At 46.0% G+C, this 18373-nt stretch overlaps 2 protein-coding genes across 3 annotated transcripts in view; one reads left to right on the top strand and one right to left on the bottom strand.

The window, feature by feature from the left end:
* LOC117415662 (tRNA N6-adenosine threonylcarbamoyltransferase) overlaps nt 1-16618 on the top strand; it is a 33418-nt gene extending 16800 nt beyond the window's left edge. For both annotated transcript variants that reach the window (XM_059020908.1, XM_034026276.3), the window contains 8 exons: nt 21-116; nt 641-690; nt 12375-12453; nt 13600-13665; nt 13823-13913; nt 14631-14706; nt 15954-16052; nt 16533-16618. In XM_059020908.1, coding sequence (XP_058876891.1) covers nt 21-116; nt 641-690; nt 12375-12453; nt 13600-13665; nt 13823-13913; nt 14631-14706; nt 15954-16052; nt 16533-16572 — 597 coding nt within the window. In that variant the 3' untranslated portion in view covers nt 16573-16618. The remainder of the gene's footprint in view (nt 1-20; nt 117-640; nt 691-12374; nt 12454-13599; nt 13666-13822; nt 13914-14630; nt 14707-15953; nt 16053-16532) is intronic.
* Nucleotides 1988-9712, bottom strand: LOC131731655 (uncharacterized). Its single transcript, XM_059020904.1, has one exon. The coding sequence runs from the start codon at nt 4534-4536 to the stop codon at nt 3046-3048; it is 1491 nt and encodes a 496-aa protein (XP_058876887.1). The 5' UTR covers nt 4537-9712; the 3' UTR covers nt 1988-3045.
* Nucleotides 16619-18373: the final 1755 nt, after the last annotated feature.

Here is an 18373-nt window from a genome sequence, read left to right as displayed (position 1 = left end):
TGTTCTTGTCCTGTCCTTAGGTGATCTCATATTCTGAGCGGCGATACCGGATATTTGGAGAGGCGATAGATATTGCTATAGGAAACTGTCTGGACAGATTTGCACGAGTCATTAAGGTAAGTCTCTTGAGTTCATTGCCCCTCCTCCTCCACCTCCCTTCTCATTGCCCCTCCTCCTCCACCCCTTCTCATTGCCCCTCCTCCTCCACCTCCCTTCTCATTGCCCCTCCTCCTCCACCTCCTTCTCATTGCCCCTCCTCCTCCACCTCCTTCTCATTGCCCCTCCTCCTCCACCTCCTTCTCATTGCCCCTCCTCCTCCACCTCCCTTCTCATTGCCCCTCCTCCTCCTCCACCTCCCTTCTCATTGCCCCTCCTCCTCCACCTCCCTTCTCATTGCCCCTCCTCCTCCACCTCCTTCTCATTGCCCCTCCTCCTCCACCTCCCTTCTCATTGCCCCTCCTCCTCCACCTCCCTTCTCATTGCCCCTCCTCCTCCACCTCCCTTCTCATTGCCCCTCCTCCTCCACCTCCTTCTCATTGCCCCTCCTCCACCTCCTTCTCATTGCCCCTGCTCCTCCACCTCCCTTCTCATTGCCCCTCCTCCTCCACCCGTCTCTTTGTCTAATTGTCCTGTTTTCTAGATATCCAATGACCCCAGCCCCGGCTATAACATTGAGCAGATGGCAAAAAAGTAAGTTGTGTATTATGTGTTGCTTCCTTTGTCTGTCTCTTTCTTATGGTAATGTAATGTTATTGAAGTGGTATTACTTTGGTACTAGTATAACCGCATGTGCTGGGGTCTACAGATCGGCAAAAGTCTTTCAAATGCATCTCTAGTACAAGGCTGGCAGTTCATTACTCCAGAGGTGCCTAGTGGTACCAGTGATTCCCAATAGTAAAGCAGTTATCTGACGCAGACACTGTAGCTGGTGCAGAGATAAAGGGTGTGGATCTGCAGTGTGAAACACAGTGTTGGGGTTTCACAGTGTGAGGGGCTGAGCTGTATGATATGGGTCAGTGTCGGGGTTTCACAGTGTGAGGGGCTGAGCTGTATGATATGGGTCAGTGTCGGGGTTTCACAGTGTGAGGGGCTGAGCTGTATGATATGGGTCAGTGTTGGGGTTTCACAGTGTGAGGGGCTGAGCTGTATGATATGGGTCAGTGTTGGGGTTTCACAGTGTGAGGGGCTGAGCTGTATGATATGGGTCAGTGTTGGGGTTTCACAGTGTGAGGGGCTGAGCTGTATGATATGGGTCAGTGTTGGGGTTTCACAGTGTGAGGGGCTGAGCTGTATGATATGGGTCAGTGTTGGGGTTTCACAGTGTGAGGGGCTGAGCTGTATGATATGGGTCAGTGTTGGGGTTTCACAGTGTGAGGGGCTGAGCTGTATGATATGGGTCAGTGTCGGGGTTTCACAGTGTGAGGGGCTGAGCTGTATGATATGGGTCAGTGTCGGGGTTTCACAGTGTGAGGGGCTGAGCTGTATGATATGGGTCAGTGTCGGGGTTTCACAGTGTGAGGGGCTGAGCTGTATGATATGGGTCAGTGTCGGGGTTTCACAGTGTGAGGGGCTGAGCTGTATGATATGGGTCAGTGTCGGGGTTTCACAGTGTGAGGGGCTGAGCTGTATGATATGGGTCAGTGTTGGGGTTTCACAGTGTGAGGGGCTGAGCTGTATGATATGGGTCAGTGTTGGGGTTTCACAGTGTGAGGGGCTGAGCTGTATGATATGGGTCAGTGTTGGGGTTTTACAGTGTGAGGGGCTGAGCTGTATGATATGGGTCAGTGTTGGGGTTTCACAGTGTGAGGGGCTGAGCTGTATGATATGGGTCAGTGTTGGGGTTTCACAGTGTGAGGGGCTGAGCTGTATGATATGGGTCAGTGTTGGGGTTTCACAGTGTGAGGGGCTGAGCTGTATGATGTGGGTCAGTGTTGGGGTTTCACAGTGTGAGGGGCTGAGCTGTATGATATGGGTCAGTGATGTAACTTTAAAAAGAGGATGGTGAGTAAGTAGATTCAAGAAACTGCACAGAGTCCTTTTCTTCAGTCAGTTGTTATGTTTATTGAAATATGCAGGGAGTCTGGTCCCAGGTACAGGACACAGAATACTCGTTCTAACAATTGTTGCATGACATTAAATACCCTTCTGCATAGGTGTCTCTCTCCTCCTCTTTCTCTGACACTTAACCAATAGAAAAGGTACAACTCATTATCCTGTTGCCATATATTCCATTTTGTGTGAGTGTGTGTGTGTGTGTGTGTGTGTGACGACCTCTGAACTCAGTGCATTCCTCAAACCCCTGGTGCCCCAAAAAGGTCCATACATCTGGTTTTTGTCATCTTCTCTCCGTTCTGCCTTAGACCCTTCAAGTCCAGTAGTATTATCTCTTACTCTCCCTGTGAACCTTTGGGTCCAACGGCAGTCCCTGGGAGCCTTTTAGCTCCTTTATGCTTTGTATTCCCAAAAGTCTTAGAGCCTAGCCCCTCCTGGTCCATAGCACTGTTATCTTGTTAGCTTGCAGTCAATGTTGGACAAGAAGCTTGTAGAAACAAGGTCTCTTATCAATTGTTAGCAGTACATGCAATTTGAACTAAACAGTCTGCTATCTGCAATATTAGTTTCTTTTCAGAAAAGAACACCAGTATAGCTCTGCCAGTCCACATGCGTAGCAAACTGCTAATCAATTCTCGATCCATGTTTTCCAACATACCCTACTTTTAAAATATAAGATGGAGGGGGGTGACCCGCTACAACCAAGTTGCTGACATGATCCCGAGCCCTCAGATGTCCTCTTCGCTGGTTCTGAGTAGTCACATCAAGTACCGTGTTTGTATAATATATTATAGTGAAGTATGTTCCTCTCATTCTAAGTCTCTCCATTATGTGTAGGTATCTACCTTGCCTTTGCTGTTTCTCCATGTAAGTATGTCATGAGCAAAAAACAAACAAAAAAAACAAACAAACATACGTAAAAATAATACAAAAAATGAAAAATAAACATACAGTAAACATACAGTAAATACAGTTTATCACTGTACACAGGTATTATTTCTTATTCATGGTGGCTCCCAGTAAGTTTACAGTTTCCCATCTGCCAATGGTCCTTTCTAACTGTCGATGTTGTTTTTTCCACCAAAAACACTGAATGCTATTCCACAAAATCAATACTATTATTATTAACAGTATTATTAAAACAACATAATCCCCAAAAGTGTGCCCTAAGGCCTGCCCTGACCATCCATATCGTTTCAATACGGTGGCTTTTAATTGTGCCAAATCAACTTCGACCTTAGCTTTGAGCAGCTTCTGTTCCGCTCTTTGTAGGGCTATTTTAACCAATTTGTGCATTTGAGAAAAAATGACCGAATATGAATCTAGATATGTGTCATCCCACCAAGCGGTAATTTGGAACTCCTCTGCTTCAGGTTCAGGTATATATATATCTCCAATCTGAACTGCATGTGTTGGAGAAAAACAAAATCCTGGAGAAGTCTGACAAGTTAAATCACCATACTTAAAATTGGTATGGTTACTCAACACACACCATTGATATTTCCCAACCTGCACTGCTTTTTTCCACCCCTCTAGTGGATGTACCTCTAATTCAGTGCTTATATTTCTATTAATTCCGGTGATTGCAGGACACCGGCAAACTACATGACTATTTGTTTCATAACAACATGCTTCATGCACCACACCACTCCAGTTGCCTCGCTGAACTTTCCATGTAGCCTTTTCCCAAACTATCACTGTCTCATTGTGTAGTACTCCTATCGGTCTAATCTTCAAACTGTCTTTATACTGTTTATTAGGATCCAGGTATGGTATTGAGAGATAGAACCCTATGTGACCAGGTGGTTCCTTGCCATTCTCCTTTGGCCACACTAAACTAGCTCCTAGGAGGTCAGTCTGATCCGGGTGGATCATTGCCAACCTCAACCTGAGTTCCTCCTGTGCATGTCTAGGTACCACTCTTAGCCTAATGTCCATTATTTCTTCCTTCATTGTTTTTAAAAGGTCACCCTCAAATATTCTACAATCTATTGCTTTGGTCAAATTGTGCAGGGCTCCCTCTGTTCCATCCATTAGCTCATATATAGCTGTACCCTGGAGCCTAATCCCTTGATTTACATACATCTGTCCATTCCCCAATCTTTCTATCCCTTCTCCCACAGCACTTGCTATCCAAGTTTGCCCTTTTGACATTTGATAAATATCCCAGCTGTTTGCAACAGAATTTCCTGCACCAAACCATCCTGCTATTTCATCAAAAAGTCCCCTCTTCCTACGTTTCTCATTACCTTCATACATTCGTTCGGCTATTCGCTCTTTGTAATCTTTTATTGTACTACTTATTTCTCTTTGAAGCCAATTCTGGATATTGGTGTGTTGCTTGCAATGCTGTTCAAATATAACAGTTAGATTTGTGAAATTATACATTACATACGATAATACTATATTCACATCATCCAAAACAGTTTTTCTTTCTGGTCCGAGAATGATACCTTCCCGAGGTAGGGGGTGCAAAGGGGACATACTTTCGTAGTGATTTTACCTCGATAGTACGGTTTACTGCCCTGTTTCAAGAAATTGGATCACCCCGCATGGAACAAGTGCAAATTACTGACGTACTCAATTCCTTACAGCAATCTATGCCTCCCAATTTCACCCACCCGTCCTGCTCTTTAGCTACGCAGTGCAGTGTTGGTTTAACTCTGTAAGCTCATAATCACATCTTCTATTCGAAACTACAGTACTCTCAGAATAAACTCTATGTTCCAGCTGTGGATCCCCATCCTCTTGATCAGAACCACACTCATGTTGCTCTAACACATTTAGGTGCATCATTATTTTTAACCCGTATGTTAAATTACATCTTTCTAGAATCCAATATTCTAGACCATCTCAATCTTATGATACACTTAAAACTGATTAAAACCTAAAACTATAACTTCAAACATGATCACTATGCATTGAACAAGTACTAAAATAGTGCCTCATTTTAGACATATTCAACACTACAGCATATCATTCAAAGTTCACATGATTTCCAAAATTAATGTCTAATATAGGTAACCATATTTTTCAGTAGAACAGCTGTTTTCAATTGGTATTTCCATTCAACATAGGATGTCCCATTACCTTACAAGTACATATTAATATAGTATTATGTTCCTAACAACACTCCAAATAATCCATTGCAAGACACCAACCATTTTACCTCCCTACCATGGATGGCAGATACAATGTCTTAACAATGCCACTCTTAAGTGTCATGAACAACACAAACTCCATACTCCCAGTGCCTCTAGAGGTCAATGGTACAACCTTTGCAGCTTTTGTTATTTTACTGAATGTGATTAGTAATAAATTACATGAGACCTTCCCATCTCTGCACTCCAGGATCGCTGACATATTACCTTTAGTATCTTTAAACTAAGACAAATCTTTTCACCAATCATACATCTATACCCCAAGTTTATAATACGTAGTTTCATTATCAGGTATGTTAACTGAAATTAACAGTCCCCATTACATCCCCAAAAATGTCACTTTAACGTCATCATAATTTCTTCTTTTGATATGCAGACCGGAATGGTTCCCCATATGTAAGAATGTCTCTGTGGTTTCAGATACCTCCTCATGACTGTCTCTCAGCAACTTACACTCTTGTTCCAGATATATGGTAGAGCTTAATTACTACATATCATGGACAAGCATTGTAAAGTTATGCAGGTTAATATGTACAGTTCCTGTTTGCATATCCAAATTGTCCCACAAGTGTATTGGAACTTTCTGCACAAACTCTTCTGAAATGGTCCTCTCAGTTCCGATGAACAGCATTGTGCTTCCATTCCACATAAACGCCATCAGTATTATCTCGGAACCTGTGGAGAACAAGTGCAGTATTTATTCTTTTGATTAATATCTGATTTAATTTCAAAAAGGTTAATTCTTGAATAGTCTCTTTTTCATCTGCATTGATAATGTTATTGCAATTCTAAGAATCGCCAATGTCTGTTAATTCTATCTTGTATTTTTCTCAAAGCCTATGTCCACCCCATATCGTGAACATAATATAAAATATCAGTTCCAGCATGAACCTGTAGGAGAAGAGAAAAGCCTTAGACCTGTGTCTGTACTCTGAAAGTAACTACAAATCTCTATCTGCTTCATTGCTCACAACTACTACTCTAACCTAACTGCATCAGTACCCTTAGGAATTTCCGTTCTCCAGCAGGCTTGCTTATCAGTGAAACTAGTTTTCAAGCCAGTTTTCACTCCCTCATTTTTGTATTGCCAATTTCAAATTGGTTTCTCCCAGTTTGTCCATTATCTCATACGGACCTCCCCAATCAGCCTTCCAACCCCCCGCTTTTTTTTTTTTTTTTTTTTAATTTGAATGGAGACCCTGAGTGGGGTTGGAATCAGTGCCTGTTTTAATGCCTCAATTCAGGTGTTCATAGAGGGTGACAGCTAGTTCGCTGTATCCTTCCATGAAGTCCTGACAGAATCCAAATATGCCCAAAAAGATCTAAGGGGCAGATTTTTAATCAGCTTTTTATTTCCTGGGTCAGGTGTGTGTCCTCCAGTTTCCACCTGTACTCCTAAGAAACAAACAGATGATTTCATTAATGCAGTTTTCTTTAGATTTAACTTGAGAGTAGCGTGCTCCTCCAGCAACAGATAGTGCTTCTCCGCAGTTCTCGTTGCAACAGTATGTCGTCCACATACTGTATGATATTACCTAGTTGAGAACAGTCCTGTAAGATGTTAGTCATACATTGATCTCTCCCTTCTTGGCAAGACGTCCAGAGCACATATCACAATAACAGTTGAAAAGAAAGTTTACAAAGAAATGTATTCAAACGTTAATGTTTCTCAATAACGCATACAGAAATAAAAGTACTGCCTATTCTTGCTGCAATTAATAACAGCATCCTTTTTAGCAGATCAAAATAAATCAGGATCTATTATAGAAATAGTCCAGTGAGAAAAAGAAAATGTGTGTGCACATAAACCTGACCTTCATGAGCACCTGTTTATGATGCTTCCTTTTTAGAATGTGATCCACAAGCTCTACCAACCCAGAGCTCTTTGGGTGGCAGAGGACATGGAATCACTGTACTTCGCCAACCAGGGCGCAGGTTGCTTCATGCTTAAGCCAGCGAATATATTCTTTATTTGATTAATTTACACGGGCGTTTCCCCATGGTCAATCCTACCAAGTGCATTTGTATTACTGTGAGTGCATAATTACTTTTGCTACTGCGACTGTCTGTTCTGTATTAGACAGTGAGAAGTTGACTTTATTTTGCATCACAATATTTCCATTAGCTCAGCGTCCTGTGCTGAACTTCCACAAGAGAGTATTCATACCCTATATTCACAGACAAACACACAAACATTAACCAACAGACTGTCTATCATACCAGTATCACAATCCATCAATCCTGCAGTCCTATACTGCACCATCAATAATCTCATGTCACTCGCGATTTATTCATGTTTCAGTTATCACATTAATCTAATTATCATCACCTCTCCTGCAAGAAGCTCCGTAAAATACTAATTGTAACCACCATAAACAAAACACATCGTACACATGTGTGCAAACATCCCATTTCACATCACTCGCGTAGCTCTGAGTGACACTGCTTTTGTCTCCTGCATCACTGCATTCTGATGCCTTAGCAGAAGTTGAAATCCCTGTAGATCACTCTGATATCGATTGTGACCTCTTTTTCCCCATTTGAATTGTATTTTATGCTCTCTAACAATTCAACTTTTTTTCCTTCTACTCGTAGTGTGCTTTAGCAACATCAGAATAAACCCAGTTAATACTGATAACATCAGTGCTTTATTAAACTACGCGTTTTCCATTCAAAGAGAATGCAATCTCCCTGTTTAATTCAACATGAACTAAACAAACAGACCCCTTAAATAAAACATCGTTTGAACTCTGCACTTTTTTTAGCTACACCAATAATACAAACTCTACCACTCATGTGATCTTGGTTTCAAATATGTATTCATAGGTGATTCATAAAATTCACCCGTGTCTTAAACATAAAATTCACTCTCAAACAAACACTTAACATTCATTCATGAAAATATTTTTAAAATATTTCCAGGTCGATAATTTAATTTGTTTCAGATTTATTGATCTCCAAAAACATTTGTTCTCTTCCTAAAAGTCTTTTTATTTTTTAGTCTGTCTAACAGTGATCTATTCTCATTCTCTACAGTCTTTTCTCTCTCTGCCCAAATATGGTCACGCAAGTTTTTTTCCCTATTCCTCCCTGAATCTGTGACCAGGGAGACACAGACCCTGCGTACCAAAACAATACCACCACTTTCTTTTCAAGTAAACCCTCTATCAGAAAGACAAAATGTTCCTCTTGTTTACCAATATAATCCTGAACAAACTATTAATTGTTGCTTTGTATATTTGTGTTATTGTTTTAGTTCAAAGGTTGGCCATTCCTTTGCATTCAAACACTAACACAATACAAATAACTCATCAGTTAACATGGGTCTCTTTCCCTTATCAAACCCTCTTATGATCGAGGCAAGACAATAAGTATTCATGCTGGTTCTTAGTACATAGTTTTTCTAAGATGCTACTTTATCTCCACGCTTAAGCAAAATCAGAATTACTCAAACAATCATTAATAAGCAACTTCTTAATTACATTTTAATGTGACCTTTCAATTTTACAGTTTTTTTGTTTTTTTGTGGGCTACCAGTTTTGAATCGCCTTTGTCTTTTTCTTCTTACGAGACACACACTCCTGACCTGTCACATGAACATGTACATTACTGTTCTGTACATAGCTTCCCTTTTTGCCATGTTTTAACACATAGTCTATGTTCCATATTCTCCAGTCATCCATTTGATGACATTGAGGGTCAGCTTCTAACATATTTGGAGTTGATCAGACTCCCAACAAAACACAAAACTAACAAAACAACACCACTTTTTAGTTTTGTCTTGTTTTTACCAATATTCCGTGTTTAAAGCTATGCTTAACGAAGCATAGACTTTTATTTTGGTTTATTGCACATTTAATTTACACTTTTGTATGTGCTATTTGGGCTTAACTGGAACTTATTGTCTGATTGTTCCTTATCTGTACCACCTAATGTGGACAGTTAAATAAGAGGCTTATCCTATTGCCCCCTTATCGTGACTTATAAACCAAACAGTAAAAACAAAGACAAAACAGGTGTACCAAACCCTCTCAAAAACAAACATAAAACATAAATCCGAGTATGCCCGTACCTGTTGAGCTATACAAGTCCGTGTAACTAGTCCAATAGACTCTACTGGCACGTCATAACACTACACGATTTACTCCGACTTTTTTAGGAATCCAGAGGTCCTTTTTCATACCTAAAGTCCTAATAGTCAATACACTTTTAGTTCAGCGGTCAATCTCTCTTGACTTAACTAATTGTGTCCTCAATGTACATGAATTATCAAGAAGTCCTCTTTCATACTCTACCCTTGATTCTCACTACATTCTAAACACTGCATATAAAAGAATAAACCAGTAACTACTCACCAATGTACGTGGTTATATGTTCGAGCTGAAGTCCTGATTCAAAGATTCTCCACACCGTCTGGTCAGAAGTTAGAAGCAGTCTCTGTCCATTCACTTTGTCCTGGTCCTGTGCACACGGGATTCAGGCTGGGCAAATGGGTTTCTCTACAGTCAGGTAACAAACCTCCCCGGTTTTTTGAAAAAAAAAAACAAAAAAAAAAACAGGAAACAGTCCGCCGGTGGCTCGCCAAATGATGTAACTTTAAAAAGAGGATGGTGAGTAAGTAGATTCAAGAAACTGCACAGAGTCCTTTTCTTCAGTCAGTTGTTATGTTTATTGAAATATGCAGGGAGTCTGGTCCCAGGTACAGGACACAGAATACTCGTTCTTACAATTGTTGCATGACATTAAATACCCTTCTGCATAGGTGTCTCTCTCCTCCTCTTTCTCTGACACTTAACCAATAGAAAAGGTACAACTCATTATCCTGTTGCCATATATTCCATTTTGTGTGAGTGTGTGTGTGTGTGTGTGTGTGACGACCTCTGAACTCAGTGCATTCCTCAAACCCCTGGTGCCCCAAAAAGGTCCATACATCTGGTTTTTGTCATCTTCTCTCCGTTCTGCCTTAGACCCTTCAAGTCCAGTAGTATTATCTCTTACTCTCCCTGTGAACCTTTGGGTCCAACGGCAGTCCCTGGGAGCCTTTTAGCTCCTTTATGCTTTGTATTCCCAAAAGTCTTAGAGCCTAGCCCCTCCTGGTCCATAGCACTGTTATCTTGTTAGCTTGCAGTCAATGTTGGACAAGAAGCTTGTAGAAACAAGGTCTCTTATCAATTGTTAGCAGTACATGCAATTTGAACTAAACAGTCTGCTATCTGCAATATTAGTTTCTTTTCAGAAAAGAACACCAGTATAGCTCTGCCAGTCCACATGCGTAGCAAACTGCTAATCAATTCTCGATCCATGTTTTCCAACAGTCAGTGTTGGGGTTTCACAGTGTGAGGGTCTGAGCTGTATGATATGGGTCAGTGTTGGGGTTTCACAGTGTGAGGGGCTGAGCTGTATGATATGGGTCAGTGTTGGGGTTTCACAGTGTGAGGGGCTGAGCTGTATGATATGGGTCAGTGTTGGGGTTTCACAGTGTGAGGGGCTGAGCTGTATGATATGGGTCAGTGTTGGGGTTTCACAGTGTGAGGGGCTGAGCTGTATGATATGGGTCAGTGTTGGGGTTTCACAGTGTGAGGGGCTGAGCTGTATGATATGGGTCAGTGTTGGGGTTTCACAGTGTGAGTGGCTGAGCTGTATGATATGGGTCAGTGTTGGGGTTTCACAGTGTGAGGGGCTGAGCTGTATGATATGGGTCAGTGTTGGGGTTTCACAGTGTGAGGGGCTGAGCTGTATGATATGGGTCAGTGTTGGGGTTTCACAGTGTGAGGGGCTGAGCTGTATGATATGGGTCAGTGTTGGGGTTTCACAGTGTGAGGGGCTGAGCTGTATGATATGGGTCAGTGTTGGGGTTTCACAGTGTGAGGGGCTGAGCTGTATGATATGGGTCAGTGTTGGGGTTTCACAGTGTGAGGGGCTGAGCTGTATGATATGGGTCAGTGTTGGGGTTTCACAGTGTGAGGGGCTGAGCTGTATGATATGGGTCAGTGTTGGGGTTTTACAGTGTGAGGGGCTGAGCTGTATGATATGGGTCAGTGTTGGGGTTTTACAGTGTGAGGGGCTGAGCTGTATGATATGGGTCAGTGTTGGGGTTTTACAGTGTGAGGGGCTGAGCTGTATGATATGGGTCAGTGTTGGGGTTTCACAGTGTGAAGGGCTGAGCTGTATGATATGGGTCAGTGTTGGGGTTTCACAGTGTGAGGGGCTGAGCTGTATGATATGGGTCAGTGTTGGGGTTTCACAGTGTGAGGGGCTGAGCTGTATGATATGGGTCAGTGTTGGGGTTTCACAGTGTGAGGGGCTGAGCTGTATGATATGGGTCAGTGTTGGGGTTTCACAGTGTGAGGGGCTGAGCTGTATGATATGGGTCAGTGTTGGGGTTTCACAGTGTGAGGGGCTGAGCTGTATGATATGGGTCAGTGTTGGGGTTTCACAGTGTGAGGGGCTGAGCTGTATGATATGGGTCAGTGTTGGGGTTTCACAGTGTGAGGGGCTGAGCTGTATGATATGGGTCAGTGTTGGGGTTTCACAGTGTGAGGGGCTGAGCTGTATGATATGGGTCAGTGTTGGGGTTTCACAGTGTGAGGGGCTGAGCTGTATGATATGGGTCAGTGTTGGGGTTTCACAGTGTGAGGGGCTGAGCTGTATGATATGGGTCAGTGTTGGGGTTTCACAGTGTGAGGGGCTGAGCTGTATGATATGGGTCAGTGTTGGGGTTTCACAGTGTGAGGGGCTGAGCTGTATGATATGGGTCAGTGTTGGGGTTTCACAGTGTGAGGGGCTGAGCTGTATGATATGGGTCAGTGTTGGGGTTTCACAGTGTGAGGGGCTGAGCTGTATGATATGGGTCAGTGTTGGGGTTTCACAGTGTGAGGGGCTGAGCTGTATGATATGGGTCAGTGTTGGGGTTTCACAGTGTGAGGGGCTGAGCTGTATGATATGGGTCAGTGTTGGGGTTTCACAGTGTGAGGGGCTGAGCTGTATGATATGGGTCAGTGTTGGGGTTTCACAGTGTGAGGGGCTGAGCTGTATGATATGGGTCAGTGTTGGGGTTTCACAGTGTGAGGGGCTGAGCTGTATGATATGGGTCAGTGTTGGGGTTTCACAGTGTGAGGGGCTGAGCTGTATGATGGTGTTTCTGTTTCTGTCTATTTGCAGGGGCTCACAGTTTGTGGAGCTTCCTTACACAGTCAAGGGGATGGATGTGTCCTTCTCTGGGATCCTGTCATACACTGAGGTATGGCAGACTCATGGAAACAAGGGGCTCCTCTCCTGCTCTGTACCCAGACACGGGGCTCCTCTCCTGCTCTGTACCCAGACACGGGGCTCCTCTCCTGCTCTGTACCCAGACACGGGGCTCCTCTCCTGCTCTGTACCCAGACACGGGGCTCCTCTCCTGCTCTGTACCCAGACACGGGGCTCCTCTCCTGCTCTGTACCCAGACACGGGGCTCCTCTCCTGCTCTGTACCCAGACACGGGGCTCCTCTCCTGCTCTGTACCCAGACGTGGGGCTCCTCTCCTGCTCTGTACCCAGACACGGGGCTCCTCTCCTGCTCTGTACCCAGACACGGGGCTCCTCTCCTGCTCTGTACCCAGACACGGGGCTCCTCTCCTGCTCTGTACCCAGACACGGGGCTCCTCTCCTGCTCTGTACCCAGACACGGGGCTCCTCTCCTGCTCTGTACCCAGACACGGGGCTCCTCTCCTGCTCTGTACCCAGACACGGGGCTCCTCTCCTGCTCTGTACCCAGACACGGGGCTCCTCTCCTGCTCTGTACCCAGACACGGGGCTCCTCTCCTGCTCTGTACCCAGACGTGGGGCTCCTCTCCTGCTCTGTACCCAGACGTGGGGCTCCTCTCCTGCTCTGTACCCAGACGTGGGGCTCCTCTCCTGCTCTGTACCCAGACGTGGGGCTCCTCTCCTGCTCTGTACCCAGACACGGGGCTCGTCTCCTGCTCTGTACCCAGACACGGGGCTCCTCTCCTGCTCTGTACCCAGACACGGGGCTCCTCTCCTGCTCTGTACCCAGACACGGGGCTCCTCTCCTGCTCTGTACCCAGACACGGGGCTCCTCTCCTGCTCTGTACCCAGACACGGGGCTCCTCTCCTGCTCTGTACCCAGACACGGGGCTCGTCTCCTGCTCTGTACCCAGACACGGGGCTCCTCTCCTGCTCTGTACCCAGACACGGGGCTCCTCTCCTGCTCTGTACCCAGACGTGGGGCTCCTCTCCTGCTCTGTACCCAGACACAGGGCTCGTCTCCTGCTCTGTACCCAGTCACGGGGCTCCTCTCCTGCTCTGGTCTATTGAGGTTTCTGACAGGATGTGTTTGTATAGCCCCAGCTCTGTATTAGCTATTTCAGTGTATTTTGTATGTTTAGGAAATGGCTCACAAGATGTTGGGTGCCGGGGAGTGCACTCCTGAAGACCTCTGCTTCTCACTCCAGGTAACGAGGATTTCTACAAACTTTTCAAAAAACAGTTGAGTCTGAAATCAAAACATTCATTCTTGTGACAAAGTGTATTGGGACACTGTAGAACACAGTGAAGAAGTAAGAGACCAGATGCGTGACATTTTAAAGTGTGACAGCCTGTTCCTCCCAGGAAACGCTCTTCTCCATGCTGGTGGAGGTCACCGAGAGGGCGATGGCGCACTGCGGCTCCCGGGAGGTGCTCATCGTGGGGGGGGTCGGCTGTAAGTATCTCTGTTAATGTCCATTAGCACGGCACCAACACCAGCAGCACACACATGCAATACGCTCATTTTTATTGGTGATTATGAGACATACAAAATTATCATTTGCCTCAAACCCTCTTGAGGATCCATCACCTGTCCTGCTGGACGAGGCAGCAGACCCCCATAACAGAGAGTACCAGGGGGGAGCTGGGAGGGGGAGGGGAGCTGTGGGGTGAGCTGGGAGGGGGGACCTAGGAGGGGGAGCTGGGAGGGGGGAGGGGAGCTGCGAGGGGGAACTGGGAGGGGGGATGGGAACTGGGAGAGAAAGCTGGGAGGGGGAAGGGAGCTGCGAGGGGGAACTGGGTGGGGGAGTTGAGAGGGGAGCTGGGAGGGGGAACTGGGGGAAGAGGAGGGGGGGTAATATGTATAGTAGGCAGTCTGTACTCACAAAGTGAAGTTATAACACAGATTCTTTTGATAACTGAATATATTTAGGGAAACAAATATGCTTATAAAATAATGATATTATAAATGAATCTAATTATAAATGAATGTTATTATAAATGGTATTACTTTGGTACTGGTAACATGTGCTCGGGTCTACACAGTGGCAGGAGTATTTAAAATGCCTCCCTGGTGCAGGCTGGGTGTATTCGTTGCTGCACAGCTGCCTGGTTCTACGAGCGATTCTCAGGAGTAAAGCAGCTATCTGAGCGCCAGCGTGTTTCTCTGCAGGCAACCTGCGGCTCCAGGAGATGATGGAGGTCATGTGTCAGGAGAGAGGAGCCAAGCTCTTTGCTACAGACGAGAGGTGAGACGTTCTCACAGTGATGCTGTTTCACTAGGACCAGGAGTCCACCACATACATTCAGAGGATTATACAACCTGCCAAAAGAAGCATAACCCTTCACATCTCTAGACAGCACATGGATGACCTGAAACTGAGAGGAAGCTAACCCCAGGGATTCCATAACACTGAGTGCTGAGCAGTGGACTGTGTTGTAATGATACAGGACGTGGGCAGGGTGCAGTAGTGCGGATGTGTGCTGAATTAGATACCAGAGGACTGTGTTGTAATGATACAGGACGTGGGCAGGGTGCAGTAGTGCGGATGTGTGCTGAATTAGATACCAGAGGACTGTGTTGTAATGATACAGGACGTGGGCAGGGTGCAGTAGTGCGGATGTGTGCTGAATTAGATACCAGAGGACTGTGGTGTAATGATGCAGGACGTGGGCAGGGTGCAGTAGTGCGGATGTGTGCTGAATTAGATACCAGAGGACTGTGTTGTAATGATACAGGACGTGGGCAGGGTGCAGTAGTGCGGATGTGTGCTGAATTAGATACCAGAGGACTGTGTTGTAATGATACAGGACGTGGGCAGGGTGCAGTAGTGCGGATGTGTGCTGAATTAGATACCAGAGGACTGTGTTGTAATGATACAGGACGTGGGCAGGGTGCAGTAGTGCGGATGTGTGCTGAATTAGATACCAGAGGACTGTGTTGTAATGATACAGGACGTGGGCAGGGTGCAGTAGTGCGGATGTATGTTGAATTAGATACCAGAGGACTGTGTTGTAATGATACAGGACGTGGGCAGGGTGCAGTAGTGCGGATGTGTGCTGAATTAGATACCAGAGGACTGTGTTGTAATGATACAGGACGTGGGCAGGGTGCAGTAGTGCGGATGTGCGCTGAATTAGATACCAGAGGACTGTGTTGTAATGATGCAGGACGTGGGCAGGGTGCAGTAGTGCGGATGTGTGCTGAATTAGATACCAGAGGACTGTGTTGTAATGATACAGGACGTGGGCAGGGTGCAGTAGTGCGGATGTGTGCTGAATTAGATACCAGAGGACTGTGTTGTAATGATACAGGACGAGGGCAGGGTGCAGTAGTGCGGATGTGTGCTGAATTAGATACCAGAGGACTGTGTTGTGATGATACAGGACGTGGGCAGGGTGCAGTAGTGCGGATGTGCGCACAGCTTGCAGTTTATTCACTCAATACTGAGTGCCACTGTTTCATCCTGTCTGTTGTTTTTGCTTGATTTGTTAGGTTTTGTATTGATAACGGAGCCATGATTGCTCAAGCTGGATGGGAGATGTTCAGGTCAGGTCATGTGACTTCACTGGAGGATTCCTGGGTCACACAAAGGTAAGAGGAGTGGTGATGATAATAATAAGAACCCCAGCATGGAATGAAAGGCTTGTATCTTCAGATTTGAGAGATTCATTTGCTATAATAATAATACATGTGATGCAGCAATTCAATTTAGAGCAAATGAAAGCGAATGTGTTTTTAATTGTTGTGCAGAGCCGTCCTTTAATCTTCATGTAACTTCATGTAATTAGAGACTAGTCTTGGTACTGAATGAAAATGTAAAGATATATTAGCAGCATTTCCATTGCAGCCCATGTCATCCAGACCTCCCCAATGTACAACCTCAGTGCATGTCTCAGCTGGCCCCTTTTTCATCACCTTCTGCACACTCTGCAAGAAGACAGACAAGATGATTGCAGGTCACACAGTTCAGGAGGAGAGTGTTTCATATCTTTAGAGTTATGAAGTCAGTTCTGTTATCATTTGTAACAATGAAATTGACACCCATCTTGTTTGTATTTTATTTTATTGCAGATTCAGAACAGATGAAGTTGAAGTTACCTGGAGAGATTAGAAAGGAGCTGTATGTTTATAATTTTAATAAATCATAATATCCCAAATATTGTTTCTGATGACTACATTAACCCTTTGCGGTCCTATGTCGGACCTGGTCCGACATTGCAATTATTCCTCACAGGTCCTTTGTCGGATCCTGTCCGACATCATTATAGAAACGCAAAAAATGGGTTTCCAGTCGTTTTTTCTCCGGAAAAAGCCGAGAAAACCATTCAATTGTCGAGTGGGAGCGACAAGAGCCGAGACAAGTCTAAAAAAAAAAAAAAAGGCGTATCTCATGAATAGTCATACATCCCTGGCATCAGATAACAGAGCGATCATAAGTAAACAAGCTGACTGATACTGCATCAGCGCACAGAGAACACAGACATTTGCAGAGCTTTTTTCAGATGTTATAATAATAAAATAATGACTTGGATCGAATTATTTTAAACAGCGCGTCTAAAATTAACTGCGCGTGTGAAAATAAATTGGACCTGACGCGCCTGACACGCACTTAATAAATGGACTGCAGAGGGTTAACACTGAGGCCTGGCGTCAGCTGTGTGCAGTGATCCTCTATCCCCCTGCACACCCTGCAGTGATCCCCTCTGCACGCCCTGCAGTGATCCTCTATCCCTCTGCACCCCCTGCAGTGATCCCCTCTGCACGCCCTGCAGTGATCCTCTATCCCTCTGCACGCCCTGCAGTGATCCTCTATCCCTCTGCACACCCTGCAGTGATCCCCTCTGCACCCCCTGCAGTGATCCCCTCTGCACGCCCTGCAGTGATCCTCTATCCCTCTGCACGCCCTGCAGTGATCCTCTATCCCCCTGCACACCCTGCAGTGATCCCCTCTGCACGCCCTGCAGTGATCCTCTATCCCTCTGCACACCCTGCAGTGATCTGCTATCCCCCCTGCACACCCTGCAGTGATCCCCTCTGCACACCCTGCAGTGATCCCCTCTGCACGCCCTGCAGTGATCCTCTATCCCTCTGCACACCCTGCAGTGATCCCCTCTGCACCCCCTGCAGTGATCCCCTCTGCACGCCCTGCAGTGATCCTCTATCCCTCTGCACGCCCTGCAGTGATCCTCTATCCCTCTGCACACCCTGCAGTGATCCCCTCTGCACCCCCTGCAGTGATCCCCTCTGCACGCCCTGCAGTGATCCTCTATCCCTCTGCACGCCCTGCAGTGATCCTCTATCCCCCTGCACACCCTGCAGTGATCCCCTCTGCACGCCCTGCAGTGATCCTCTATCCCTCTGCACACCCTGCAGTGATCTGCTATCCCCCCTGCACACCCTGCAGTGATCCCCTCTGCACACCCTGCAGTGATCCCCTCTGCACGCCCTGCAGTGATCCTCTATCCCTCTGCACACCCTGCAGTGATCTGCTATCCCCCCTGCACACCCTGCAGTGATCCCCTCTGCACGCCCTGCAGTGATCCTCTATCCCCCTGCACACCCTGCAGTGATCTGCTATCCCCCCTGCACACCCTGCAGTGATCCCCTCTGCACACCCTGCAGTGATCCCCTCTGCACGCCCTGTAGTGATCCCCTCTACACGCCCTGCAGTGATCCTCTATCCCTCTGCACACCCTGCAGTGATCCCCTCTGCACACCCTGCAGTGATCCCCTCTGCACGCCCTGCAGTGATCCTCTATCCCTCTGCACGCCCTGCAGTGATCCTCTATCCCTCTGCACCCCCTGCAGTGATCCCCTCTGCACCCCCTGCAGTGATCCCCTCTGCACGCCCTGCAGTGATCCTCTATCCCTCTGCACGCCCTGCAGTGATCCTCTATCCCCCTGCACACCCT

This window comes from Acipenser ruthenus, unplaced genomic scaffold (genome assembly GCF_902713425.1).
Source record: "Acipenser ruthenus unplaced genomic scaffold, fAciRut3.2 maternal haplotype, whole genome shotgun sequence".
In the NCBI taxonomy this organism is placed as follows: domain Eukaryota; kingdom Metazoa; phylum Chordata; class Actinopteri; order Acipenseriformes; family Acipenseridae; genus Acipenser; species Acipenser ruthenus.
Note: the sequence above shows the minus strand (reverse complement) of the source record. Positions and strands in the feature narration are given on the sequence as shown.